Genomic DNA, 27843 nt, shown 5'->3' with positions numbered 1-27843 from the left:
CATTGAGGGCTGCTGACAGTTATCTGTTGAGTGACGTCTCTTCTCGTTGGTCCGGCGAGGGCACGGAGGTTTTGCTCAGCACAGCCGCCGAATAGGGCAAAAATCCACTCTCGGACCTCTGTCCCGAGGCCGTGCACGTGAAATCGGCGCCGGCTCCGGCGGCCCTGGAGCCGAGCGCACCGGCCGCCTGGCTGCTGTGGCAGCTGAGACACGAGCAGGGCGCACCGGCCGACGGAGCGCCGACAGCCGCCGCGGCAGCCGCTGCAGCTGCCGCCGCCGACGCGGCCGCCGAGCTGTTGAGGCCCGCCGGCGACTGGTAAAGTCCCGGGTGGCGGAAGCTGCACAGGAGCTCCGGCCGGGAGTAGGGATGGGAGAGGGCGCGGAAGGTGTCGAGGGGCCGGATGGAGGTGGCGAAGGGTGATGAAGCGGCGCTCGAGGCGGCTGCAGCCGCCGCTGCCGCCGTCACTCCGACGTGCGGGTAGTAGTGCAGGGGCATGTGCGAGTGGAACGGGTACGGGAGGCTCCCCGTGGCCGCCGCGTGGGTCATCATGTAGGTGTAGAAGCTGGGGTCCGCCGGGTGGGGCCACGACATGGCCAACCGTTGACGCTTATCCTTCATGCGCCGGTTCTGGAACCACACCTGCCACCAAGAACCACCAAACGTTAGGTTACTTCTCTCCACATTTTTTTTTAAACCATCGTGAATTGTCTATTTTTAAATAACACACCGTCCAGAAATTGTTTGTGTAAAAAATATGGACATATTATTTTTAAATTCACCAAGAAATTACCGTTTTTGCTAACTAAATAATAATAATAATAATAATGATGATAATAATAATAATAATAATAATATATATTTCTTAATTTTGTTTAAAAAATCATGATGAATCGACTATAAAGAAATCATGCAAAAAGAATAATGGCAAAATGCAGGAATACAATGCGTGCAACAAAAACCAATTTTATTTCATTCTATATTTGTCTATTAATGCAACCCTTAAAAATATCTTGAAGGAATACCACGCACTCTATACGTTAATTTGTACATTGTTTTTGTGTTTATGATTAATTGACTTAAAAACTGCCTCCAGGTAGATAACAATTACTTTTGACTTGTAAATTCATCTCGAATTTACTGTTCATGCAATAGGCCTTTTTCCAAAAGGGAAAACAAATGACTGCCAAAATACGGGGATAGTCACAACGTATTTAGAGATTCATTAAAGTAAAAAAAAAAAAAAAAAAAAAATCGGCAAAGTCAACAGAAAAAATAATTGCAGCAATTTCTCCATGCACGTGATTTGCTTTACCTTGATGGTGGTTTCAGGGAGATTGAGAGCGGCGGCCAGTTCGCATCTTCTCGGCCTAGAGACGTAATTTTCCCGGTAAAACTCCTTCTCCAGCCGGCCAATTTGCTCCCTGGTGAAGGCTGTGCGGTACCTCCTGACTTGATCCGCGTTAGAGTTGTTGGACGTCCCTGAGGAGTTTCCGTTTAAACCAGACAAGGAGCTCGAACTTGTGTTAGACGAGCCAGAATCGGAATAACCTGAAAAAAAAGAAGAAAATATTGATTTGCATGTTGGGCCAATTTCACAGCCTTATTGTTATCATTAAATAAAAACGTCACAATTTTCACACTCATTTTAAATTATTGTCTTCCTACCTTTGTTGTTTTCCTTATGCTGACTTGGCGAGCGATGCGTGGGGCAGCCCACTTCCACATCACTGTTGATGTCCGATTCCTGGGACACTTCCGAGTAAAGGCTCATCTTTTTCCGGCTCTCCGACGACGAAATGTCCGCCGAGGGACTGTGCTCGTTGCCCTGGTGTGACCCGAAGAGGCTGTCGATCTCGAACTTGCCTTTACTCGGCATGTCCACGAGACTCCCGTGCAGGGACGCCGACGTGATTCTCGGGCTGAGGCGTCCTCCGTGCTGTGAGTTTTCCAGGGCCTCCAGCACGGAATTGCCGGCCGAATCGGCGAGCCTCTTGGTGGCCACCGGACTGTGCAGACCCCTCTCCATCAGTATCATCTCCTTTCTTATCCTCTCCATCATCAAAGCGTGTGGGGAGGAGGAGGAGGAGGAGGATGAGGAGGAGGGAGAAAAGTGGTTCTGCGTGGGGCTGGCTGCGGGAGCTCAATCCGCGTGCAAGTGTCTCTGCGATGTCTCTAAAGCTTTTTATAAGCAACACGCAATAAATGGAAGAAATGGAGGAGAGGGCGCTCAAAATGTTCCTGGCATCCTCCCCGTGCACGCCGACAATATGTCATTTATGCCCCCCCCCCTAAAAAAAAATTTCTCTGTGCAGGCTGACGCGGCTCCAATGATCATTTATTGTAACAGGTTTATAAGCAAATAAATAGGAGAGGGCTGTCAGTTGATGATGGAGGCGGCCTTCGGTCAGACGAATAATATCCAAGAGGAGAGCACGAGAGAAGAGGAGTGAGTGAGGAGGAGGAGTGAGGGCGCCCCTCACAGCTCTTTGGCTCTTTGGCCTCCCGGCTGCTCACACTGACAGTCTGATTAATAAAATGAGCGCTGCAACATTTCCCCCCTTCATTTAGGAATATTATCATGCTTTGATTCTCTATTGTTTCCCTCCCCTCGCAGCTCCGTCGGCCCTCCCCTCCTCTTGCGAGCCTTTATTGCCCCCCCCCCCCCCCCCGCACCCCTAGTTTATTTAGCTTCATTTTTTAGGGCCGTGCCAGTTTCTTGCATCTAAGTTTTATGCTAATTTTGTGCCTGTAAATCGTCTTTTTTTTAAGCCTTTTTAACGTCCTTACGTGTAATTGCACATTTTGACAACAAAGCAGCTAAAATGTGACAATCCTTACAAGATTTTTTTTTTAAATCTCATTTTACATAAACTGTAATTGAATATTTTAAATATCGCTGGTTTATCCTGCGGTCGCGTCTTGCAGTGCTTATACAATAGTTGCCTTATAAGGCATCGTAAAGAACTCTTGTTTCTCCCAAAGACTGTCAAGGAATCATTACAGTCGCCTTGGCGTGCTCTGGCGCCCTCTGCCGGATTTCAAACACCTTGTAAGCGTTTCAGAAAAGCATATCATGGAGGGGGTTCCGTGACAATGTTAAGTACAATTATCTTTCTAGTTCTTTGCAGCTGCTTTTGAATAATAAAAAAATAGGACTCTCCAGTTGTTTCATAATAATATGCAAAATATGTACATGTCTGATTTTTTAATTAAATCAATGTACAGAAAAATATCTTCGCAGACATCAAAGCAACCCAAGAGTCCACACTTCTACTCAAATAATGTTTAAATTGTAGTTAACTATCTAAGAAAAGTATTGAGAAAGTGTTGAGTAACTTTTAAGCACCTAATAATGTGCATTTATGTTAATTTCGGTGAGCAGGGGAGGCAAGCAAAGCAAGATAGACTAAATGTGGACTTATTGCCATCTAGTGACCATTAAAAGAATTGCAAGCTTGAAACGTGTTGGAACGTGTTGGTCATCAAATTCATGAGTTAATATTTGCAAAATATAAAAAACTATGCATTATGTAAGTTGTCTTCATTTGAAAATGTTGAAAGGAAATTGCACATCATTATATTTTATTGTTCACATTTCACACAACTTTATTGAGATTGAGGTTTGCGTCATATAATAATAACACGAAGACTGTTTCGTTTTGTTTTTCAAGACACTGCGGGAGGAGGTCTTGATTTTTTTTTTCAAAACATTATTTACAATTGCTTTCTTGCAGGGCGTCTGTGGTCCTGATTGCTAGCATTAGCTTGCCATCTAGTGTACATTTGTTGCAATTACAGTTACCATAAATAATAAACCAGCGGCCTGAAGTGTTGTTTCAAAGAATTGTCCCAAGTTACAAATAGTAATCCCAAATTGTTGTTGTTGTTGTTGTTATTGTTGTTGTTTCAACTAAGAGTTGAACATGCTCGACGGGGTGTTGAGTCTTACAAATATTCCACCACGCCCAAGTACATGATGTATGGAGAGAGCGACAGACAGTCGGACGGACAGACGGGCAGACAGACGGGCAGACAGACAGACAGACGGATAAACTTGTCGAGCTGGATAGCTGGCTGGATAGAAGAATAAACGGATAGATGACCAGATATGGACAGATAGAATGATGGATAGAATGATTTCACTTTGCCATGGCTATATGCAGCTTTCTTCTGGATTGACTATTAAAAGTGTGAATTAGTAGCACCTTTAATGGAATACAGTTCAGGGGATACTAAACTGTTATTAATTTAATATGTGCAGAAGCTACTTATGCACTGTGCGGAATACAAATGAATAGCGGCGAGAGAATTGCAGATTGCCTATTGGTTGTAATAATAAAGTGCTGACAGGTCAGTATGGGAGCCAGTTAGTAATTTGTGTTAGCGGGAGCACAGAGAGGCTTCTTCTTTTTCTTCCTCTTTTTATTCATGCAGTTGCTCACTCACCAGAGTTGTGTGTAATAATAATGTGTGCATGCACATAACGTGTACTAAAAAATAAATAAATAAAATTATATATATATATATATATATATAATTGGGTCAATTTTTTTCACCCAAATTGGGATGTTTTTAACCCAACATTTTTAAGGATTTATGAAACAGTTTTTGTTCGTCTTACTTCGACTTAGCTGAATCCCTGATTTAAAAAGCTAAAACATTCTACTAGTTGGGATCATTCACTGGCCATTATAACATTATCACAACTCATTTTTAAGACTCCGCATAAGGGACTAATAATTCTTCAAGAGGTATTTTGAACTATATAGACTAAAAAATTAAAAGAACAATAGTTATACATTAATAGCGCACTTGGTTGCAGTTTTGCACCCATTAGTGCGTCCACCAATAGCGCCAGTGCGAACAAAATGGTTCCTGCATTAATTCTAAACTATCTGAAAAATGCTATTGCGTTTCTCATGAACGACAAACAAAAGGACGTCGATGTGCAGAGGTGTGCCACAGTGTAGTAGCGGGATTTTAGATTGTTTTCTTTCTATGTTAACTGTTTATCCTTTAACACAATCAAATTGAATCAGGACGATGTGATTCAAAACTATTCAATAGCTATATTAAAAAAAAATTGTAAAACTGAATCTATGAGCTGTAATAAAGCCAAAAAGGGTAAATATATTATTTAGTGTTACCTTGCTTTAAATAAAACTAATATTTCGTAGAACAGGCCGGAGCAAGCAAATAAAAATACAATTGCACAATTAGATTGTGGTCTACTGCTATATTCGTACAAATATGTGTTTAAGGAATGCAGATCGTAATTTCTTTAATCGTAACGGGACGCCTTGAAAGGAAAATAATCAGAATGATATCAAGTAACGCAGCTCTTTGTTCTGCAACAAAATGTCCGGCGTCGTTAGCTTACCGTATTTGGCTGTACGTATATGGTCATACTGTCACAATATCACGTGCTTGCTTTAAAAAAAAAAGTTTCGCTTCTATGTTTATATCTTCCCAGTAATTCAGGTCAATGTAATCCTCAAAGGAATAATCGGGACAATTCCGATCTTCATGTATTGTTGATCTCTCCCATCTCGTTTACCAAAAACGTAAAAAAAAAAAAAAAACTTGGGGAAGTTTTGACTGACGATAAGTGAAGCTACCATTCTAACTATTTGCTCGATTTTGAACGAATAAGGAGTGCGCGCATGTGTGTGTAGATTTTTAACAATACTTTGGACTTTACAGTCTGTTGACAGCGTGAATCTCATTTAAATGCGTCACCCTTGTAAGGTTAGCCCTTTAAACAAGCCTCAAGTTGGCTTTTTGTAAACCTTTGCACCCCCCCCCCCCCCCCCACACACACACACAAGTCTGTAAAAACTCTCTGTAAACCCTTACAATCATATTAAACCCGTACAAAAGTTAGTTATGAGGAGGCTAATGTCATTATTACATACACAGCAAAAAAATATTTGACAGATTGGCGCCAACGGGGACACTTGAAGAGTCTGCTACTTTGAGTATGTGTGTGTGTGTGTGTGCGTGCGTGTGTGTTGCAGACAGACGTGCAGAGCAGCAGAGAACTTGAACGAGAGAAGCAGCATGCATGCAGCACAGGCAGCAAGTTTATTACCAAGGACAATAGTGCAGGAGAGAGTTCCCTTGGCAGGAAACGACATTGCAGCGAAGCGCTTCACACAAAGAGCCGTAAAACAACACAACACTTCTTTACGTGTTTTCCAGCAAATTTACCTTCATTTAAAAAGACCTTCTCCTTAATCCAAACTGTTTTTTTTTCAATTGATTGTGAATTCCCCTGATGCTAAAACATCAAATTACATATTTCTTTTCAAGAAAAGTATTTTTGTCGTGTAATGTTTAAGCCTGTCAAGGGTCGCACGAGACGTTAATTTATTCTCATTGGTTTAACAGAAAAACAACGTGTGCATCTGTTTTTCTTATTGACATCCTCCCCCCCTGCATTTCTTGGCCCTATCAAGACTTTAATGCCTTTAACCGGAATGTTGATTGAAAAAGACTAATTTAGCTTCGCATATTGGTGATTTAAAAAAAATGAATAGGCTGATTATGTAGTTGTTGACTTTGTTTACAAATATATCCCCTTGTTTTGTGGCTGCAACACTCCGCATGCGCGTCTTGTTTTGTATTCCCGATTTGCACAAACAAGCATAGAGTTACACACATTTTTCTTGACTTTATTTCAAATAGGACAAGAACAATCAAGTCCAGTGTGTCCGGAGCAAATTACGCAACGTTCCTGGTTTACAGTGAAACTAAGCAACACATTTTCTGCGCTAAATTCTTCATTTATTCTGGTTGTGCGTCATGCAAGCATCAAAATGGTGCGTGACGAGCGAAAGGCTGGAAGCGGAGTATTGCTGCAGAATAACTTCATTGTTGGTGACTCAAGGTGCACAACTACAGAGATGAAAATCATGATAAGAATAGGCAGAAACTGTCTTAAGATGCCACAAGCCATATTTTATAATGAAGTCGACACTCTAAATTCATAAAAAGACACTACTGGTGTGTTCCAATTGCTCGGACGTTTTGGATTTAGTTTGAATTATTTCAGATCGAATCACAGGACAGAATGCGTATGTATTAGTTTTCAATGTGCCTTTTTAACTCTATAATGAAACTGAGTATTGTAGATGTCGTTTTAGGTTGATTTTTTTTTTTTTACTAAATGAAATAGTATTCAGTCGCCAATTGATAATCTTAATGTTCGTACAAGACAATTGCGTGGAATTAAGGAAGGATGATGCCTCGTGGGGGATTCGGCATTAATAACATTTTTGTGGAATGCAGTTTTGTCTAAAAACAAATGAATACGCGGGTTTAAGGGAAATGTATTAATGTGGGATATGCGCAAAGTTACTTTTATTTCCTTTTAGGTTTAAAATGATACATGTTGGTATGCGTGACCTTTAGATTGCTTTTCATGGCGAGGATTCACACATCACGTGTGTGGTTTTATGGAAAAAAATGTTTGGAGGGTTCGGAATGATTTTTGAAGGCTATTTAAAAATACACAATTGAGTATTACGTCCAAATTATACATGCGAAGTATGTAACTAAGTATATATGTAGGTCCCACTCCAAAAAGAAAAACCTCACGATGCTTTGCACGCGGTTTTAAGGAAAAATATGGAGATTTGGAATTATTTTTTTAGCAATCGTATGATGTAGTTTGAAAAACTGCGTACAAAGAACGACTCACGAAGTGCTTCTCATACGTGGTTTTAGGAAATAATGTAGAAAATCCAGTCGTGCACTTTACATTAAAACACAAATAATCAAGTCAAATCAATTCTTGAACTAGTGAAAAGCTCGACGTGGAACATACTAAATACGGAAGGCGTGAGTCAAAATGTGTTATTTTGACCTTTGCATATTTTTCTGTATTTTCTTAAAACTGCTGGGTCACAAATAACACAATTTGGATTAAAAAAAAATTACCGATCCGCTCCTTTTGTCAATCTGATCCAATTTTCTTTATGATTTTGTACCAAACAATATTTTTTTTATACAAACCAAACCAAAATGTATTTGCTTTGTCAAAACAAGCCAAAGTTAGATGCATATGACTTCTGTCCGATTTTGACCTATATCGGAATTGTGTTTGTTTAGTTTTGTTTTACCCAGCTGGTTTGAGGGACATTCGCTTTTTTTTTTTTTGAGCGGCCAAAAAAGACGTCCTCGTGTGCATCTCCCAAAGTAAAAGCTCTTGCTCCTGTCATAGAAGCTTTACGGTCATTTTATGGCCATAAATCAATTGAAAGGTGAAAATGGATGAATTCAGGCACGCACGCACACACTCACACGCACACAACGAGCATCGTGGACTGATCCGTCTCGCTCTATTTGGAGCGTCCACGCAGGGTGGGGCCCCCGTGCGCACTTTGCATATCACGTGAGCACCCGTTGACAAATCACCAATTAGCTAGCCGTTAGTCTTGAGAAGTTGCTAAGGCGCTTCGGGAGCAGCGTGCGCGCGGCCAGCTCCATGGCAATGTGCGAACGGAACCCTCTGAGCCCACCGGGCTATGTCGGACCTCTGCTCAATTTGGCTCCGACCCCCGAGACGCTGTACTTGTCCAACTTGCGGGGCGCCAGCGGCGGGGCGCACCACATGCCCCCGCTGCACCACCACCATCACCACCACCATCACCTCCCTTACAACAGGAGGGCAGAGCTGTGCACGCTCCCGTGGTCAAGTTCGTGCGCGTCCGGGTCGCCCGCGCAGAGCCGCGCCTTCGGAACCTACTGCCCGACGTTTCGCCCTAACTCGACCGCGTCCGGAACCAACAACAACGGGGATTCAGCCAAGTCTCCCTTGCAGGATGAGTCGGCTGCGCGGTGCCCGCCTGGTTCAGACCACAAGGTGCCGCAGTTGGGGGTACCTCACGAGGTTTACGCCGAGGAGCTGCGGGGATACTTGGACGGGCACGGTTCGGCTGCTGGCCATCTGGAGCAGGAGTGCGCGCGACGACTGCATGTAAACAGCAAGCAGCAAGACCCAGCTCGGCCTTCGTCCACTCTCACGTGTTTTGCCGAAGGTCAAGTAGTCCCCTTTTTATTGTTATTTTTTTTATTATTATTTTCATGATTGTTTTTGTTGTTAAAGAAACTCACTGTTGAAAATATCCTGCACTCATGTCTATTTGTAACATTTTATGGCTGGTTTTATATCTGTCGATTATTATCAACGACTGTTCAGCTGCAGCAAATAGTGGGTCACTCAATCTGTTCAGGACCCTTTTCAAGATCAAATTCAAGCACTTTTCAAGCACTTCCAAGGTCATGGACAGAGAACAGATAGAAACATCAATACACTGGGTTTCATTTTAACTGCTTAAAACTTAAAACTATTGTCTGACTCCTTGTTTGTAATACACAGTTGTTAGAAATGTATCAGTTGCAGTAGTCATACAAATGCATTTTTATAGACACGTTTTGAGAAAAATGTCAAATTAAATTTGGGTGAAGTGGCGCAATTGCTGATTTGAATAGCCGTCACCATGTCTTTTTGATATGCACACTGTAATTTCTTAAATTATATATATTTTTAATAGAAAAGCTTCCAAAAATGGTAGTCAAATACATTTGATCGTGTATCTTAAACTCCACCATTCGCTCTTAACTAAATCATGTATTTGTGTTTATATAGTTGCTATAATAGCACGGAATGCAAAGACTTCCCATGTTTTCCCATTGCATAGATCAAAACAACATAATACGTCACATCTGCAAGTCTGCGTCATAAGAAATCTAAAACACAGACGAGAATGGTTTATACCGCTACCCGCAAACAAGAGAAAATCACGCCTTTATAAACATTACGGTATATCCATAATATCGCGGCTTTAAAGCGGAAAGAAAGGCGATATTACACATGTCTTTGTTATCGCAATATGTAGATAGACACGGTCATGTGATCTTATTTCAGATCGATATATATGAAATAGTTCAAATTAAAAGATATGCTGCTTTTCTGACACCCACGTATCACTGGACTGCCATATAGATGGATGGATGTATTTCATGCAACATGAAGGCTTTATCAGAAGCTTTTTGCGCCCGCAGCTACGCTGTTAATTGTGCGTGTATGCGTGGGCGTGCGTGCAGGTGGTCCCTGGTGCTCGTCCCAGCAGGTGAGGAACAGAAAGAAGAGGAAGCCTTACTCCAAGCCTCAGCTGGCTGAGCTGGAGAGCGAGTTCCTTCTCAACGAATTCATCAACAGGCAGAAGCGCAAAGAGCTATCGGACAGATTGGATCTGAGCGACCAGCAAGTGAAAATTTGGTTCCAGAACCGCAGGATGAAGAAGAAGAGACTCATGATGCGGGAGCAGGTCTTTGCTCCTTACTAAGTGGACTAAAAACAAAATAAAAAAAAAACAGCCTAGAAAAAGAAGGAAAGACAAGAAAAGAAAGAAGACGCTACTGGCTTGTGGACCACCACGGCAGCGCCACGTCACGTCTCGACTGGCTGGCGTGGGCTTTTATTTATAAATGTGTGTGAAATGCTTGCAATCCCCATCACGGCAAGCATTTCACACTTGGCGTTGGGTGCTTTGGAGGCGGCCCAAGATCCACATGTGCGTTTTTCACTCTCTGTCTTATGTGTCGAGAAGCTCAAGTTCACGTTGACGCCCATTTAATTATACATATTATACATATGCATGCTTGTCTATTATTTGATTTAATACATTTCATTGTAAATAAATGCGCCTTTATTTGCAAAAACACGCGTTGTTGATGTCAACATTGCTGGAATGTGAATTATTTCGAAGTCTGTATACATATAGCTAAACGAGCCGAGTCATGTTTCAACATTTTTAGAAAACAATTAAATAACAACAAACGAGCGGAGTCGATTTGCCTTGTGACTTAGAATCCCCTCAAACATTAAGAGATTTTTTTTTTGCAAGCAAATCATTGTTTTAGCGATGCCGTTAGCGTAATAGCATAGTTGCTTACGTCATATTTCAACGTCTACGGAAAACGAGAAGGGATTGGGCGACATATTTAGCGAGCCCGCGCGCTGCTTTTTTTTGTCTTGTGACACTAAAATAAAATGAATGTCAAATATGTTATCAGGTTTACCATAAGAAAATTAATGTTGCCTTATTTTCCACCCTCTGTTTCCAAACACATTGAAATGTGCTATTGGGCGAACACATGTTGTGACAGTAAGTTTTGCAATTATGCTATTAAGCAAAAATGCTTGCTAAAACTTGTTCTCAGTTTCTGGAAATATTTAACTATGACTCATGATAATGATTATGGTAGCAAGTTTAAAAAAAAAAGACTTAGGAAATTGTGCTATTATGGTACAGAATATGGTCGCATTAAGTGTGTATATAAACCGCGATTTCTGATGGAAATGCATTCTTAGTATTTGTCCATGACATGTAGAAATAAAATTGAATGTTATATTTAGGCATACCATTTTTTAAAGAAATACCTCATGTGTTTTGGCGAACCTGTTCTCATAAGTTGATCCAATAAAAATGTACAATTTGTTTGACCTAATACAAATGTATGGAGCAGGATGACGTCATGTTTATAATAAATACTAGTAACCATCAAGTATTCACGTTGTGTGTTATTTTTGACCAAGTTTTCTTTTTCCTTTTTTTTTTTATTGGGAAAGGAAAATTAAACGGCAGCTTGCTTTATGTGTTACTCAACCAAACCCTCACGCCACAAAACGACGGGCTAGTGAGCAACTCATGTCACTTTCAAGGAGAAAAAAAGCGTTACCAAATCAGAGCTTTTGTTTTGTTGCACCCCCAACACACACACACACACACACACCATGGTTGCAGCTGTACTGTTGCAAAGTCACTTGAAGGTGACTGCAGTTCCATTTAGGTAAGTAAGTCATTTTTATTTATATAGGGAGCACTCACAAAATGCTCCATGTCGTTAAAACACAGTATACAGAATTATAGCACATGATATAACGCAAATCAATGCAATCACAATATATAAAATAGTCTGACTGACTTTCAACTCTTTTTTTTTTTAATTGTATGAATCCGAACGTGCTAATTCATTTTAGATCCCCAAATATGAAAAATAATAATTCATGGGCACAAATTTGGGTTAACTATACACGTCGACAAGGCTCTGTAAGTTCACAACACAAAAATCCAACACCATAAATTGCAAAGTTCCCTATTGCTTACACATCAACGTGACTATAATTCCACTCTACAATAATTGAAAAACTCTCATGCTGCGTTTTATATTTCAAAAGCTATCACTCTTCCAATATTTTATTTAAAATGCATTGTGTTGTCTTCTATGCATGTTTCCCCCAAGATCCCAAAGAAGACATGTGAGCAGGATTTTTTTTTTTTCAAGGGGGTTGGGGGGGTATTTTTACTGCTGCGGCAAAGGCTCGCTTCCTCTGTGCGACGTTTCCGCCCCCATTTTGTGACTTTATTGCTTTATTGCGGCAAAACGCAGCCAGACAGCGTCATTTAGCTCATGGGCCCTAAAGACAGTGGGGGTGCCATAACAAAGTTAAGGTCAAGTTAGTGGACTGAGCATTGCAACTTCCCACGCATTCTCATTTTGTCACGTCCTATAACATTTGGGTATTTATTTTAGATTTTTGGGGTTGACAATATTATATTAAAAAAAATGAAGTAAAATGATCAACTTTAAAACCACGTCGGTCTTTTCCCTTGGTGAATAAACGCGGTGGTTGTTCGACAATACGTCCTCATTTTATTATTTGTGTGAGCAGACACTGATAAACTGACTTTTCGAAATGTTGCCAGGTCATAGGCTAACTGTGCTTAAAAATACAGGCGCAGTAGATGTTTTTTAAACACTGCAACATACACTTTATATTTCTTACAACTTCATTGCCGAGCTTTATTACAAATAACAAACAGCTAAAATTGTGGGTCGACAAATAAAGCAGACAATGACTAAACACAGTTCACGGCAAAGTAACTAAAATAAAAATGACACTGTTGGAAAAAATTACTGGATTCTATAGACTGAGTTTAATTTGGGGATTAATAAAAGGCAAGTAAATATGCTTGGAAGATAAACAGAATAATACAAATGGACTATTAATTTCATTAATTTTATTCATGCAGGCTATATAGTAAGAAATACAGCACAAAGATTTGTCTATGTTTTAGAGCAACACGTGGCTGCCAAAAAGGAGCAAAAAAAAAAAAAGAATCGTTAAGATAAATATCTCTATTAGTTGGAAGTCTAGTTATTTATATCTACTCTAAGATATACAAATAAAAACATGTATGAAAATATGTCTTCCTATATATTATGCCATTAAAATGTATTTTTTAGGATTTAAATTGATGCACAGTATTATAGTGAAGCACATTTCCTATACAACTTATTTGCAAGCTTGTTAGCTTTTGTATTTGTCCATCAATCTGTCTGATATAAGAAAAGAAGGGAGCCAATGGTTTTAAATGAGCTAAAGTGAATAAGTGACGAAATAAAAATGGAACATTTCTTGGAAACAACTGATCTTATAGTCTTTAGCAATTGTAATTTAACGCTACGACTTAAAAGTGCATTGTGTGTGCGTGTGCGTGTGCGCGCGCGTGTGTGTGAATGTGTGCGTGTGTGTGTCACAGTTTAAGGTGAAAGCATTTTAAATCACCCGATGCATTTATTTCAACCCAATATAACAAAAATATTGTTTATATTATATTGTTTATTGTCTAACAGATTAACTTATTGTTTATGATTGGAAAAAAACACGAGAACGGAAATTTGAAAAAAACAATCACATATTTAATTGGAATCGCAATATTGAGGCAAACAAATTATAATTGCAATATTTTTCGAAGTCGTTCAAGCTTAACAACTGACATGAATTTGCGATCATATTCAATAACGCAGGCGTTGCTGTTGTTTAACTCCACCATTGTGATTTGTGAGCGTCTCTCTTCACCATCTTCATCCCTATTTGAACAATCATCAAGCCTCTTAATTGCATTTTAAGTGCATATTCCTCAAGTTAATTTCTTGTGTGATTGCTTATCTCTCTCCTCACGAGGGGCGGGAATGGAAAGTGGGGGTCGGGGGGATAGGGTGCGTGTTGTATTTATGCAAGCGTCTGTTTTATTGCACGCGGGACAATAAAGAATGTCGAATTAGAAGCCATCATCCGTTTGTTTAAGTGCGCCAAGCATCATATCGCCTCGGCGCAATGAGGCTTCAAGTGCGTAATGACATGCGCGTCTTTGTGCTGCTCGCTGTTCCAACATGGACGTGCATGTGGCCTTGGCGTTTTTGCTGCCGACTTGTACGCCCTTCATTAATAAGGCTGGAGGTCAACGTCAATGCTTCCACGTCTGTGGACGTGCGTGGGGGGGAAGAGAGAATGGGGGGGTGGTGGGGGTGATTGCGCGCGGATGGCAACTTGTCAACTTGCTGTCAATGAGTGAGACTGAATGAAAATATTGCAGTTCCTCTTCTTCGTCTTGGTCTCTCTCGTTCATGATGGCGCAAGAGAGGAGTTCCCCCCAGCATCCAGGGAGCCAATGGAGGCTCTCCCACGGCCTCACATGAGTTTCTCAGGACGGCTTTTTTTTTTTTTTTTAATGGCCGATATTGATGTATGGTAATTTCTTGGCCGGCGGATCACATGACACAATTACCTCAAGAATCGATCAAGATGTATAGCGAGCCCGCTCGCGGCTCTTTGCGCGCGTCTGGGCTGCCGAGCCAGATGGGCCAAGTTTAACGGGCACAAGCCGCGGAGAAGCCTCCTCCTCCGCCTCCTGGTCCCGCTGCCGCAGACATGACGGACTACGACGAGCGCTCTTCCAACATGTATCTGCCGAGCTGCACTTACTACGTCTCCACGCCCGATTTCACCTCCGTCTCGTCCTTTTTGCCGCAAAGCACCTCGTGCCAGGTGAATTTCCCCTACTCGGCCAACATTGGACAACCTGTCCGCGAGGTCTCCTTCAGGGATTACGGACTGGAGCACCCCAGCAAATGGCACTACCGGGGCAACTACGCGTCCTACTACTCCTCGGAGGAGATCATGCACCGGGATTTGATCCAGTCGTCCTTCAAGAGCGAGCCCCTCTACGGCGGCGGCCCCCACGCGGGCGCCGCCTCGCCCTGCAACCTCTTCCCCGGCGTGGGACGCAACGGGGTCCTGCCGCAGGGCTTCGACCAGTTCTTCGATGGTTCCAACTCGGACAAGAGCACCGCCGAACCGCCGCTTCCTCCTCCACCGCCGCAGCCCAGACAGAAAAGCGGCGAGGACACGGCCGGTGACGAGCCCAGCGTGGACGACGACTCGTCGTCCAACTGTGGCGACAAGAGCAGCCAGCAGAGTGGGTTGTATAGTCCTCCTTTATTGGGGGAAGAGACCAGCGTGGACAATGGCGTGTCCTTCGCCGTGGCCGCGCGCGCTCGTGTGCGCCTTTATAAGCATGCAAAAGCGTTTTATATCCCAATAAGATGTTCTTTACGGCTGTAAAGGTATTTACAATGGGAAACTGTTAAGCCGTACGCGCTCGCTCGCCCCGCAGTCCGTGGCAAGCCTGCTACATAATGTAAACACACCATAGAGCTTTATTTACATCTTCCCAGCTATGATTTCACTCTGCATAAAAGCGGCGTCACAAATAAAACTAGCAACGTTATTTTAAAAATATCTATAGCCTATTTTTTGAACCGATTACAATTGCTAATGGGGAATATTTTGTATTACTAATCTCACAGAAACAATTAATACACATTTAATGCACGTGTATCGTTTTAGTGATTTTTTTTAATTTAATTTTTTTATTTACTTGTCCGCAAACAGTGTGTACCATCATAGTGTAAACACCTCAAATATTAGTTTTCTGACATAGGTGGGAAATGCGATTTACATTACAGTTACCAACAGAAAACTAGCGTTTTAGTGCTAATTTAATTATTGACATGCTTGATGAAAGTATACTTTCTCATATCTCAAAACTATATTGGACGCTCAATTGTTTTTCTTAATTTAGAAACGTTTTTTTTGACGTATTGGATTTTGATAAATATTTTCCATGATTTTTAAATATATATATATATATATATATTGTGCAAAACGCCTTTTAGTTTACTTTAAATCCAATTCATGCGTTTTGCCTTATCTTCTAATACTCAACACTTTGCATTCTACCATCTTTTCCCGTGGCGATCTGGGGTTTGCAGAAAAAAAAATAGTACCCCTTATGGTCTTATGACGTAAACGCCTGCAAACAACCAACGCCATAAGCGTTTAACTGGAGACGACGTATAAGTGGATTGTGGTTGAATCCGAAGACATAAACTCATTACTGGGGTGCGCTTTTATCGGGTAAAGCTGTTTGCGCAAGCTTGTAAACAGTCACGTGCGCCACAACAAGGGCAGAGATGTAAGGCCATTTGTTGATAATAACTTTATTTAAGTGTCCCATTTGCCCAGTGAACATTCCTCCGTCGACAACAAAAGTGTAACACGTCATCCTAAAAAGTTTTTTTGTGCAGTTCCCAGTGGTGATTTTATACCATGGTGTACCTTTTGCAATTTGTGCATACAAATAACTCTATTTTACTGGGACTCATTGAGAAAGGGAACTCCTTAGAAATTGGAATTCCATCTTATAGGCGTCCCATTTAAAAGCGTCAAACCGCGCATGTTTCTATTTAATTTCCAGTGCGATAGTGCAATATTTTGATCATGATAAGGATCTCTGAAAACAGCTTCGCGTGCAAAATAGAGACAAAAAAATAAATAGATTACTGCTGGTATGAGATGGAAAACCAATGCGAAACACCCTCACTTATTTACATCTGGCGGCCATGTTGAATATGCATGCTTCTCTGCAAAAACAATATCTTGGACTTTGGATAATTTAAGTGCGCATTGATCAGTGAGTGCGTGCGATGATAGGGCGCATGTACGACTACTGTGTTTTGCAAAAATATGGAAATTATAATGAAACGTCTTCAAATGAAATCGCCAATCGTTATGTGCGTAAATTTCCATTTTGACAACTAAATCTACTAAAGATCATGTTGCCTCTTTCTAACTAAATTCTCGTTTGCGTCCAGCCTCGACAAGCAAGTCACGAAAGAAAAGATGTCCCTACTCCAAGTACCAGATCCGAGAACTTGAGCGAGAGTTCTTCTTCAACGTGTACATCAACAAGGAGAAACGCCTGCAGCTCTCCAGGATGCTCAACCTGTCCGACCGCCAAGTCAAGATTTGGTTCCAGAACAGACGGATGAAGGAGAAGAAGCTCAACCGTGACCGTCTACAGTACTTCACTGGCAACCCGCTCTTCTGATACACACAACACACAAACAAAATACACACACACGCCAAAGACTGAGCCCTTCTGCATATGTCAGCGGCCATGTATTCGAAACGGCAGCGTGACGTCACGTGTGTCCAATTCATTTATTTAAGTTAATCACACCTATGAAAACAAACTATATTTTAGCCGACATTATTTATTCGTGTGTATGAGCATTTAAAGGATGCATGTCATGTGGTGTCAATGTGTCAAAGCAAAAATGTTCAACTAAATGACAAGCGGCTGACAGAGAATTTTTTAGCCTGGGGAGAAATGCGACTCCTCGCCTTTATTTCCCCTCCTTTCACACACTGGATTGTTTACTAAACCTTGAACCGTCTAGACACAATCATAAAAGCAGCTGTAAACGGCTAAATAAGGGGCTATTGGACTTTGGAGCCCCCCCCCCCACATCTACTTCTTCCAACGCAGACCTTCTTTCCTGCCTCAAAGTACAGTTGCAAATGTCGAAGGAGCTGGAGACCTATTTTGAGGGACTAATGTTGGACATTCATCATGGAGCAACGTGGACGTGGACTTGAGTTTTCTCAATGTACGTGAGTGTGACTGCCTTATTCTGCTTAATCCATGTGCTCAAATGTGGTAATGCGTTTTTAATTTGAATCGACTGGGTGATGGGAGGTGTGGGGGCGGGGGTTGCATTAAATAACAAGTTTGACGAAGCGTTTAATAACATCGCTATCAAAATCCAGCAGTGAAATGGTATTAATGGTATTAGCGACTGTGCACGTCATTCCGCAAAATGTCCACAAGAGGGCACCCTTGTTGTTTTGGTGAAGGGGATGAAGCAGGAGAATTTAAACCAGTTGAATTATTTCTCCTCGTGTGTGTGTGTGTGTGTGTGTGCGCGCGCGCGCGTACACACACGTATATATATATAAACTGCATACTATTTTATTTGATCATATTCCATCTTTCTTTTGGGCGTCAGCTGAGAGTGCATAACACAACACAAAAACACGCAGAGAAATAAGACCATAAAAGTATAATAAAAATTCTAAATGTTCGTACAATCTTTTTTTTTTTTTTTTTTACTTGAACGCACAAATATTCTTGATGCTGGGATTTCAAGAGGATTTTTTTAAGCGAACCTCTCATTTAATGTCTACTGCAAATGTAACATAGGCAACACTAAAACGCTCGCCCTCACCCCAAATGTATTTTGCTTTATTTAAAATTGTGCAATTATACTCGTGTATTATTTTTTTCAATCGTTTGCCGTTGAGATATATTATGTACATAATGTGCGTGTGTGTCTGCGTGTGTGTGTGTGTGTGTGTGTGTGTGTGTCTGTATGTATGTCTCTGGGTGTGTGTTGGCGCATGTATAATGAAAATAAAAACTATACCTGACAGTATTTCGCATCATTGACGAAAACGGTGTATAATCTATTAATCGATCTCAATGTATAATATTAAAGTATACGTTATTAGCTGTATACTTTACATTTAAAACAATTCAGTTATTTCAGCAAATGTTCAGAAAAGGCGCACAAAAATACGTGCGCAAATTTAACCTGAAATTTAAAGATTAAAGACTACGAATGGGCAGGGACAAAATATAAGTCAATTTGACTGCTTTGTCAATTTCAAATGCGACAAAAAAGATTTATTTTTTCCCCCCTATAATTTGTTTGGGTTTTTTTTTTTTTTTACACAATCGCCACATGAAGTCAAAACAACGCCTGGGATAAAACAAACTTCATTGTATCCACATGCACTTCTTCATCTTTCAAAACCCATTTAACAAATTGTCCATCCCTGTCATTTGCGCTACAATTATGCCCCATCAAGAAAATAAAAAGTAAAAATACAGACATGCAATCCATTTTATTAGGTGGATGCCGAGATGATGAGAAAAAAACATGGAAAATACTGTTAAGTATTTAAAAGTAATTAAACGTCACGTGGTTGACCACAAAACACGATACGAACATTGGGTACATTGTTTATTGTTGTGGGCGTTGGACTGGAATGTGTGTGCGCGTATGTATGTGTGCGCACGCCCGTGCGCTTGCATGCCTGTGTGTAACAATTTGAAGTGAAAACATTTTCACCTACAATACCTGCAGACGAAAATATTTAAACAAAATACAAACCGGTTATTCTAATACAGATTACATGTATTTCACTTTGTTACTTGTATGTGTGTGAAGGATTTTTCTCAACTAAGGTGACATATTTTCAGTTTTTAAACAACAATGCAGTCTCTGCTGCATGCCAGCCCCCCCAAACAGTGCTTGGTATGAACCAATTTCAAGTGCTGGTTCTAGGTGTCGCTGCAGACTGCGCTTTGGAGCTGCTCTGCAGTGCGTGTCAAGGCCACTTTCAAAGCTCATTGGTGGGCTCGTCATGTGGTCGGCGCGCACGCTGACTCGAGGTGCAGATATGTCAGCTTCCATAGGACGGCCAAAATGTCCTTCCCCGGCAACTCAGCTGCGGCAAACCCCTTCCTAATGGACGCTTTCGCTTACGCGCCGTCCGCGTCCGACTACGCGATGCAAACTTGTGGGTTGGTGCCACCTTTGGCTAAAAAAGGCGAGCACGGCCACCACGGCGCGGCCATGAGCGTCCCCTCGTACTTCGCCCATCACCAATGGGGCGAACCGGGCAGGGCGTGCAGACTGGCGGAGGCGCCCGTCAGTCCCAACTCTACGTACGCACAGAGCATCAAGGAGGAGGGCAACTGCTGCATGTTCACCGAGAAACGCCTGCAAGCTGTCAGCCAGCAGGCAGACGGCCATCTCCACGCGTACTCGCCCCTTGCGGCCGAACCGAACCGAGCCGACGCCCCCGAGGTTCCAGTTCCGGGCTATTTCAGACTAAGCCAAACGTACGCCAACGGGAGGCAGGAGTGCCGCCAGCAGCCCAGCCCGACGTTGATGCAGCTGGAGCGCATCGGCCCGCAACCGCAGCCCGCACAAAAGGACGCCCCACCGCGCAGCCCCGGGGTCGCGGGGAGCCCGGCGGAGCGCTACACATCCAGTGTGGAGGAGGAAGAAGAAGACGAAGATGAGGAGGACGAGGAGGAAGAAGAGAAGAGACAGTCGAGTCCCGAGGTGCTGGTGCCACGGGATGGCAAAGGTGGGTTTGGCCTCGAGCATCGTAAAAGCGAGAATAAAACACAAACAAGCCTCCGCAGTCGTAATGTTTAATGAGAGGCTTTGGAGCGCGCGCACACGCGCGTACGTGATACTTTGTACTGATTTTACACCACCTATTGAACTTTTTACCAGTTAAATATTGAATGCAGTGCCGCAATAGTAAGGAGTGAACTTTTCTCCCCCCCCCCCTCCCAAAAAAAAAAAAAAAACTATGAGGGTCCCGGTTTTGTTGTCAAATTTAACAGTTTTAGTTTCAACAATGAACACATTTTTATTTGCAAATGGTGTCAGACGCGTGGTGAAATAAACGCATTTTGGAAACCAGCAATGTATATGCACAGAGTAAGATGAGGATTATTACCCCCCAAGGAACTATTAATCTTTTTCTCAAAACGTGGCCAAATACTTGCAATGTTCATATAATGTTACACGGCAGAAAAATCTTCAGGGCTCCATTTGACACTTTGCAAAGGAAAATAAATATTTAATTTGAAAACATTACAAATGTGGTGAAAACTGAGATGGTATGTGAAAAGGAATATCCCGTGTGTTATTTTTTTGTGTTTTCATCAATGAATTTACATAACCCCTAAATAGAATTATATGAGCAGGAGAGGGACTATATAGTCAAAACTCCCAAATAGGAAGTGAGAACATTAAAATGAAAGAAAAAAGTAAAAGTGAGTCAAAGGGCTAATATTGGTGTCCAACAACAATTTTTGGCATTGTGCCTTTATTTTTGTAAACACTCCAAACAAAGTGATGTTGTCATTGAAGTAATTAACAGTGTTTATTTTTTCATAAAACCTTTCCCCACCCATTTGGGCCTTAATTAGAAAAACATTCAAACAGTGTAAAAAATAGTGCTTGTTATTATGTTCATACTTTTTTTATTTACATTAATTAAAACCTAAAATGACCAGATTTTTTTTAACTCTCTTTTTCACCCATAACATTTGATTGTGACACTTTATGGTCAAAGGAAAATGTACAAAGATAATGCCTCCTGCATGACATTATGCTTTTTTTTCTCTCCTTTGGACATAATAAGGTACAAATATTCAACATTATTTTCAGTGGCTTCGTATCTTTTCTTAAAACATTAGTTTCGATGACTTGCCTGGCACCCTCAAATGTTGTGATGTGGTTTTGTCATTGGATTTTTTCAAACAATCGTTTACAATGTAACTTGCACTTAAGTACTGTCCTACTTTTATGATCTTTATCTAATTTTTTTTTTTACCCCTCAACATGTGACTGACTAATTTTGCCCTCAGTAGAAGGTACAGATGTGTCCCAGTTTTCGCACGGGTTTAGCAGGAAGCACAGAAATGGACTTGTTGACTGTACTGTACATCTATTTTTGTGAGTGTACATTTATTTAAAAATACATTTCTTGTCCCTATGGATGGGATCTCCTTAAAGGTTTTACGGTTTGGGGGAACATAAATTTTTTGCTGCTGATTAATGAGGTGTGTCAGAAAGATTCCCGGCCTGGAGTCGCAAAAGATTTCAAATGCAATCAAAGTGCAAGTTTTTGAAGTAATTTCCCTCTTTGCAATGACACCTTCATGCGCTGCCGGAAACATTTTGGCCAGGAAGTGTCAGATGCTCAGGGCAACTCTGGTTTCTTTTCATGGCTTGAACAAAGCTCATGTCATAGGATCACTTGTACACTTGATTGTTTGAGGGAAAGCCATAGTTCGAAACAAATCATCTGTGATGCTAGTCCTGGAACATTTCTGACAAACTACATTAAAAGACATAAACAAACTCCCATATGGTGCTAGTTTTGCTTACACACTAAATGCAGGGTTCTTTTACCAAGCTACTTGCTGGATTGGGTTACTTTCAAGTTTGGGTAAATTATTTTGATCCATCATATTGGGTTGGATTTTGGATCTGGCAAGCTGAAGCTGGTCGCCGTTTTGCATGCCAAAGTTGAAGAAAATGTTTGGGTTGGGTCAGGAAGGGCATCCGTTTTAAAAACTGTGCCAAACATGCTAATGACTCGCTGGGGAGACTCTTGACGGGAAAGTTGAAAATGTTGGAAATCAAATATGTATTATTTTTAACCACAGCTATACTAAGAACCTTTTAATCCATTTCTTGATAGCATGTTTGTTTGATGAAAAATTTGACCTCAAGTACTTGGTAAGATCCTTAACCCAATGTGTGACTTACAACCCAATAATATGTGCATGTGACATCCTGTCTCAAATCCGCCATGTTGTTGTTTCCCCATGCAGAGCACAAGCCCAACCCCCAAAGCGGCAGCTGGTTAACGGCCAAGAGCGGCCGCAAGAAGCGCTGTCCCTACACCAAGCATCAGACCTTGGAGCTGGAGAAGGAGTTCCTCTTCAACATGTACTTGAGCCGGGAGCGCCGCCTGGAGATCAGCAGGAGTGTCAACCTGAGCGACAGGCAGGTCAAGATATGGTTCCAGAACCGTAGGATGAAGCTCAAGAAGATGAATCGGGAAGGTCGAGTGCGAGAACTGAACTGCAATCTCACTTTCTCCTGAAGTTTCATGTGGATTCCCTCCAGTTGTATTGATGCAGCCATCAAGTTAGCATTACATAGCTTCCAAATCTAAATAATTGTTCTGATTTGCCCACTTTGGCCACCAGGGGTCAGCGTTATGAAACAGACACAAACAAAAAAATGATTTCCTCTATTTCCACTAAGTCTGCTTTATAATTAGACATTTTTCGTAGAGAATAAAAAAATACATGCCTGTGAGTATTAGTGTATTATCTGTCTATGTGTGTTGTGCCACCTTTTGTGTTCAAATATTCGTTTCTTCAAGGGTTGTAAAATTGTGACTATTGATGCTAACTGTTAGCATTTCTGTGGGGGTTTCTACTTATGTTAATGAGTTGAGGGCGTTCGTAACGCAGCAGTGCTTGCTTATTTGAAATTCAGAAGAAATTGTCTTAGTTTTATGTTTAGTTTGACACTAAACATGAACTGAGCGTGGCAAATAAACTTTTGGGATGAAAAGTTTGATATTTGTCAAAGTGCTGCATTTGTGAACTGAGTTGATTGACTGAACTGTCGCATCGCTTCTATGTGCAAAAAAAAAGTCAAGTCACTTGTATCTCAAGGCATCATGTTTGCTTTCTGTTTATAGTGGTATTGGACATTTTTTGGTGTTGTCAAACTTTTTGAATCTTAAATTATTGAACACTCACTGTCACTTTATTAGGCACAACCCCGCAATCTAAGTCTTTCACAACTTGTCTTAAGCCAAGGCAGATCCATATTTTACAGTAAAAAAAAAAAGTCTCACACAAAAATAACACCAAAAGAGGATACGTGGGTTTTTATCTGCCATCTAATGGAAGAGAATTCAATTACTCTGCGTGTCAGTATACATCACTGGCATAGATAGATGTAGTATTTTTTAGGGGGGGCAAAATATGTTTATTACTGAAGTGGTGTCCCATCACACTGCAGCATACTAAGAGTTATTCATGATATTAAATAAGGCATCAAAACATACCAAACATGATGTCACAAAAATAAACTGCAAATTAATAATAACTTCCTGAAAAGGTTTTTGGGGGAGTACCTAATAAAGTGGCCTGGTTTTGATCTATTTGAGCTATCAGTAATGTCGTCCACCATGTGTTTGCGTGTGAAACATTAGCTCACCAGAAGCGTGTTCCATGCTAGCCTGTGAATGGGCTCCAAAACAAGGTTCACGTGTGCTTATGATGTGTTGCATGTGTGTGGCATGTACAGTCTCTTGCAATAAAATGATCAACAGTGCTTGTTTATAGTTGTGTTTTTAATATCACGAAATAAGAATAAAGTGGTTGCTGTGAAGGCTACATTCAACACAAAACACATTCATTATAAAGCTTCCAGTGGCAAAGCGAGATAGTTGGGGGGAAAAAACTACAAATGAGGCCAAAGAAACTCAAATGACATTCAATTAAAGTATACGGAGTAGAGGTGCACAAAAGGGGGATATTTTTGTGGATGTTTTTCTTGACTCAAGAATTTATCGTGAAATTCACTTCGGTAAGGTCCAAAGTTTTTTTGCACATAAGTTTCAAAACAAAAATCAATGCGACATTTAACGTGCAACGTGCGTGCTTCCTCGACTCCGTTCTTTCTTTATAGGTGGCATGTATAATCACGCCCACACCATAAAACATTTATTGATACACATAAATAGGAATATATATTAAGCCGGTAGCGCTATTATTATTATTCTCTTTCCAATGAATATTTTACTGCCGCTTTTTCCAACTCTGTGTGAAATAAAACAGAAAGAAAGACAATATGAATCCAGGTTGATTAGGAAAAACGGCGTCTGTTTTTTTCTTTCTTTCCTTTTACAACGTGTCATTACATCAATTTTACGAGGATTTGCCAAGTCTATAAAGCTTTTTTTACTGAGTGCATGAGTAACGGAACGAGCGCTGTAGCGTCAGTGAGTGCGCGAGATGCGCGCGCACACGCTAATGTGCCCGTTTATAATTTTCTAATTGGTAACCCAACATCGAATCTTGTTTATTTTCCCCATTCAAATTATAGAGAAAAAAAGAAAAAGAAAAAAAAAGCAAAGGGTGCACAAGGGTAGGCTTGATTTACTGGCAGAATTAGTAAATATGATCACGTGATCTGTGTAACCAATCCGTGCTGACGCAGGCCAGCAAAAATACTATGATTGTTCATAGAGGGGAGCTTCCCCTTAACTGCGAGTCATTTTATTTTGAGTGCTCGCATCAAAACAAAAAAATGTCTTCCAGCGGCGCACTCGCCAGCTGCTACGCGGACGCGGTTCTGGGTCCGGACGCGGAGGACGTGTACGGCGCCCGCTTCATGCAGCCACCCCCGCACACGATGGCCCCAACCAGGCCGCCAGGCGCCGGCGATCACCACGCCGATTTCTCTTCTTGCAACTTCGCCCCCAAATCCGCCGTCTTTCCTGCGTCGTGGCCGCCCGTTCATCCTCAGGGGCTCTACCACCACCACCCTTACGCCCACCAATCAGACCCGAGATGCGTTGGGGCGCGACCCTGGATGGATCCAGTCCCCGACCTCGTCCCCCGCTTCGCCGGATTCCCCCCAGGCCGACGCGCGCCGTGCGCCCCGAAGCCGGAGCTCTCGCCGGCGAAGATCCGCGACACCAAGCCGGGCCAGGAGACTCGAAGTCGGGCTTTTGCCGAGGACCTCCCCGATGGTCCGGAAAGGGCGCAGAGTGGAAGTGAGCTTTCCAACCACAGCGAGCCCAAAGAGGAGAAACAAGTTGACCCAAGTAAGTATAAGCACATGCAAATAGCCCCCAGTGCTGATTTATAACTGTGTGAGCTGACTGCGTAAAACGGGATGTTTTACTGACCCATAAAAGTGTCCTGGAGACCACGACTACACCGCGGCCCAGTGCGGACGCAACCCGCTTTTTTTTCTAATGTTATTACCCTGGATTTTGCACTTTTTTGCACGCACGGGGGGGTCAATCACAACACTCCTGAAATAGATGGTCGTAAGGAAAAATCTGGATGGAAATGCTGGCTTCTCCTGAGTTTCGAAAGCCAAACAGGAGCTTTTTTTGGCTGCTAATTTGTGCTCTGTTGTGCATGCAGGCAACCCGGCAGCAAACTGGATCCACGCGCGGTCTAGTCGGAAAAAGCGCTGCCCCTACACCAAATATCAGACTCTGGAGCTAGAGAAGGAGTTCTTGTACAATATGTACCTAAGTCGAGACCGCCGCTACGAGGTGGCCCGCATCCTGAGCCTCAGCGAACGGCAAGTCAAAATTTGGTTCCAGAACCGCAGGATGAAAATGAAGAAGATGAACCGAGAAAGAGGCGGAAAGGAGCAGCTCTGATTGCACTGAGGACGACTTTGACTTTTTTTTGGAAGCACTATTTTGATTTAATTTAGAAGCACCCTGAGAAACATTGTGGATCACGTTGCAAGTGAAACCGTTATTTTCTCACTTATTTTATTATTATTATTTTTTTTTGTAACTGGATTAGGTGACAAAAAGGGAAGCGAGAGAGCGTGTGTGTGTGTGTGCATGTGTGTGTGTTGCTTTTAATTGTTGAATATAAAAATTTCTCACTGTTCAATTTGTTTGACCTTTCTGTTGGAATACACACATTTATTTACAGGACAATTTAGACATAAATTGTGTGTGTATGCACAAAAAAAATTATATATATATATATATATATATATATATATATATATATAGATAGATAGATAGATAGATAGATAGATAGATAGTGTGTGTGTGTGTGTGTGCGTGTGCATGCGTGTGCGTGCATGTATGCGCGTACACAAACAGACACACACACACGCGGATGTATTGTATTTAAATGATAATTTGTGTCACCTCTGAGGACAGTGCGTGATTCAGTCTTAATGACGACTACACGTGCTGCAAACGAGACAAATGATGGCGTTCTTCGTATCGAATCCCAGGTAAATTTCACTTGAGACTTTTAGTGGGGGTGTTTATGATCAGGCGATATCATTGTGGGCTTATAATGACTTTAGAGCAGGAAGAAATAAAGCCATAGAGATGGCTAGACGTCTGGCCTAAATGAGTTTATTGGCCCTGGCAGTCAGTAATTACAACGAGCCCCTTTGAAAGCTCCTTTTCCCTCTCAGGGCACTTCTTTTCTTTGTGCGTGTGTTGCTGACAATCAAAATGTGGACACAGGGGTGTCTGGCCGATGGAGTGGTGCGCAGGAAATCACTCCCACATCTTAATGGTCACGTTAATTCATCAACTCTGCTTCTCACTGATGGGAAGCTAAACTTCAATTGGAGTGCCTAGTTGTTGTTTTTTTTTAAATTTTTCCTTGTATCTGATAGTAAAGTACTTTTTTTTTAGAGGAAGGGTCACAATCGTGCATTATAGTGTAGTTACACTATAACTATGCAACAGTGTATAAAAAAAAGAGAGTCGTCGCAAGGCGCTAGAGGGCGCTGTGGTATCAAACACAATGGAAACAAAAAGGAGCCATCGTGTATCGATTACAATTATAGTAATCGTAATACTAATATTAATAATAATAATAATGATAATAACAGAAACGGACTTTGGTATTTGCACCCCCTTACATAATCGTAAGACTGTAAATATCCCAAATGTTCTTTGTATAAATACCTGCAAAAAGATTTAAAAAAAATAAAATAATTTCCTTTGTGTGTGCGCGTACTCGTGTGTTGCGAGGTCAACAGTTGTTTAGTCGTTGCCATAAAATAGAGGACTGCCACGAGGATGAATGTTGGGCTGTTTCAGGAAATATAAACTAATGGAGCAGTACAGTGATCATCAATGTTGATGCTATATTAAGGCTCGCAGATTAGTCGCTTCAAATACAACTGTCAAAAATGAACTCATGCACTTTTCATTCCCTAGCTTTCGCATTAAT

The 27843-nt window shown here is 41.5% G+C and overlaps 5 protein-coding genes across 8 annotated transcripts; 4 read left to right on the top strand and 1 right to left on the bottom strand.

Annotated features, from left to right (window-relative positions):
• Positions 1–2: 2 nt before the first annotated feature.
• evx2 (even-skipped homeobox 2) lies at positions 3–2060 on the bottom strand. Its single transcript, XM_088383461.1, has 3 exons — positions 1667–2060; positions 1314–1549; positions 3–640 (listed from the first exon to the last, which is right to left on the bottom strand). Exons 1-3 carry the CDS (start codon positions 2058–2060, stop codon positions 20–22), a joined length of 1251 nt encoding a protein of 416 aa, XP_088239587.1. The 3' UTR covers positions 3–19.
• A 6378-nt stretch (positions 2061–8438) lies between these two features.
• hoxd12a (homeobox D12a) lies at positions 8439–11578 on the top strand. Its single transcript, XM_088383126.1, has 2 exons — positions 8439–9042; positions 10112–11578. The coding sequence occupies exons 1-2, from the start codon at positions 8490–8492 to the stop codon at positions 10351–10353; spliced, it is 795 nt and encodes a 264-aa protein (XP_088239252.1). The 5' UTR covers positions 8439–8489; the 3' UTR covers positions 10354–11578.
• Positions 11579–11738: 160 nt separating this feature from the next.
• On the top strand, positions 11739–17555 carry hoxd11a (homeobox D11a). Of its 4 annotated transcripts, none has more exons than XR_015860006.1 (2): positions 11739–11860; positions 17072–17189. XR_015860006.1 is itself a non-coding variant. In XM_088383611.1 (2 exons), the coding sequence occupies exons 1-2, from the start codon at positions 14787–14789 to the stop codon at positions 17305–17307; spliced, it is 783 nt and encodes a 260-aa protein (XP_088239737.1). In that variant the 5' UTR covers positions 14588–14786; the 3' UTR covers positions 17308–17555. The 4 variants fall into 4 exon arrangements, 1 of the variants encoding a protein (XP_088239737.1); XM_088383611.1 differs by lacking the exon at positions 11739–11860 and adding an exon at positions 14588–15333 and having other exon boundaries at positions 17072–17555; XR_015860004.1 differs by lacking the exon at positions 11739–11860 and adding an exon at positions 15700–16990 and having other exon boundaries at positions 17072–17213.
• A 2135-nt stretch (positions 17556–19690) lies between these two features.
• Positions 19691–24181, top strand: hoxd10a (homeobox D10a). Its single transcript, XM_088383610.1, has 2 exons — positions 19691–20420; positions 22690–24181. Exons 1-2 carry the CDS (start codon positions 19751–19753, stop codon positions 22962–22964), a joined length of 945 nt encoding a protein of 314 aa, XP_088239736.1. The 5' UTR covers positions 19691–19750; the 3' UTR covers positions 22965–24181.
• Positions 24182–25083: 902 nt separating this feature from the next.
• On the top strand, positions 25084–26529 carry hoxd9a (homeobox D9a). The gene is made up of 2 exons (XM_088383062.1): positions 25084–25712; positions 26041–26529. The coding sequence occupies exons 1-2, from the start codon at positions 25118–25120 to the stop codon at positions 26283–26285; spliced, it is 840 nt and encodes a 279-aa protein (XP_088239188.1). The 5' UTR covers positions 25084–25117; the 3' UTR covers positions 26286–26529.
• The last annotated feature ends 1314 nt before the right edge of the window (positions 26530–27843 follow it).

Source organism: Syngnathus floridae, chromosome 8 (genome assembly GCF_059516105.1).
Source record: "Syngnathus floridae isolate MCC-2025c chromosome 8, RoL_Sflo_1.0, whole genome shotgun sequence".
Lineage (NCBI taxonomy): Eukaryota > Metazoa > Chordata > Actinopteri > Syngnathiformes > Syngnathidae > Syngnathus > Syngnathus floridae.
This window is presented reverse-complemented; position numbering and strand designations above follow the sequence as displayed.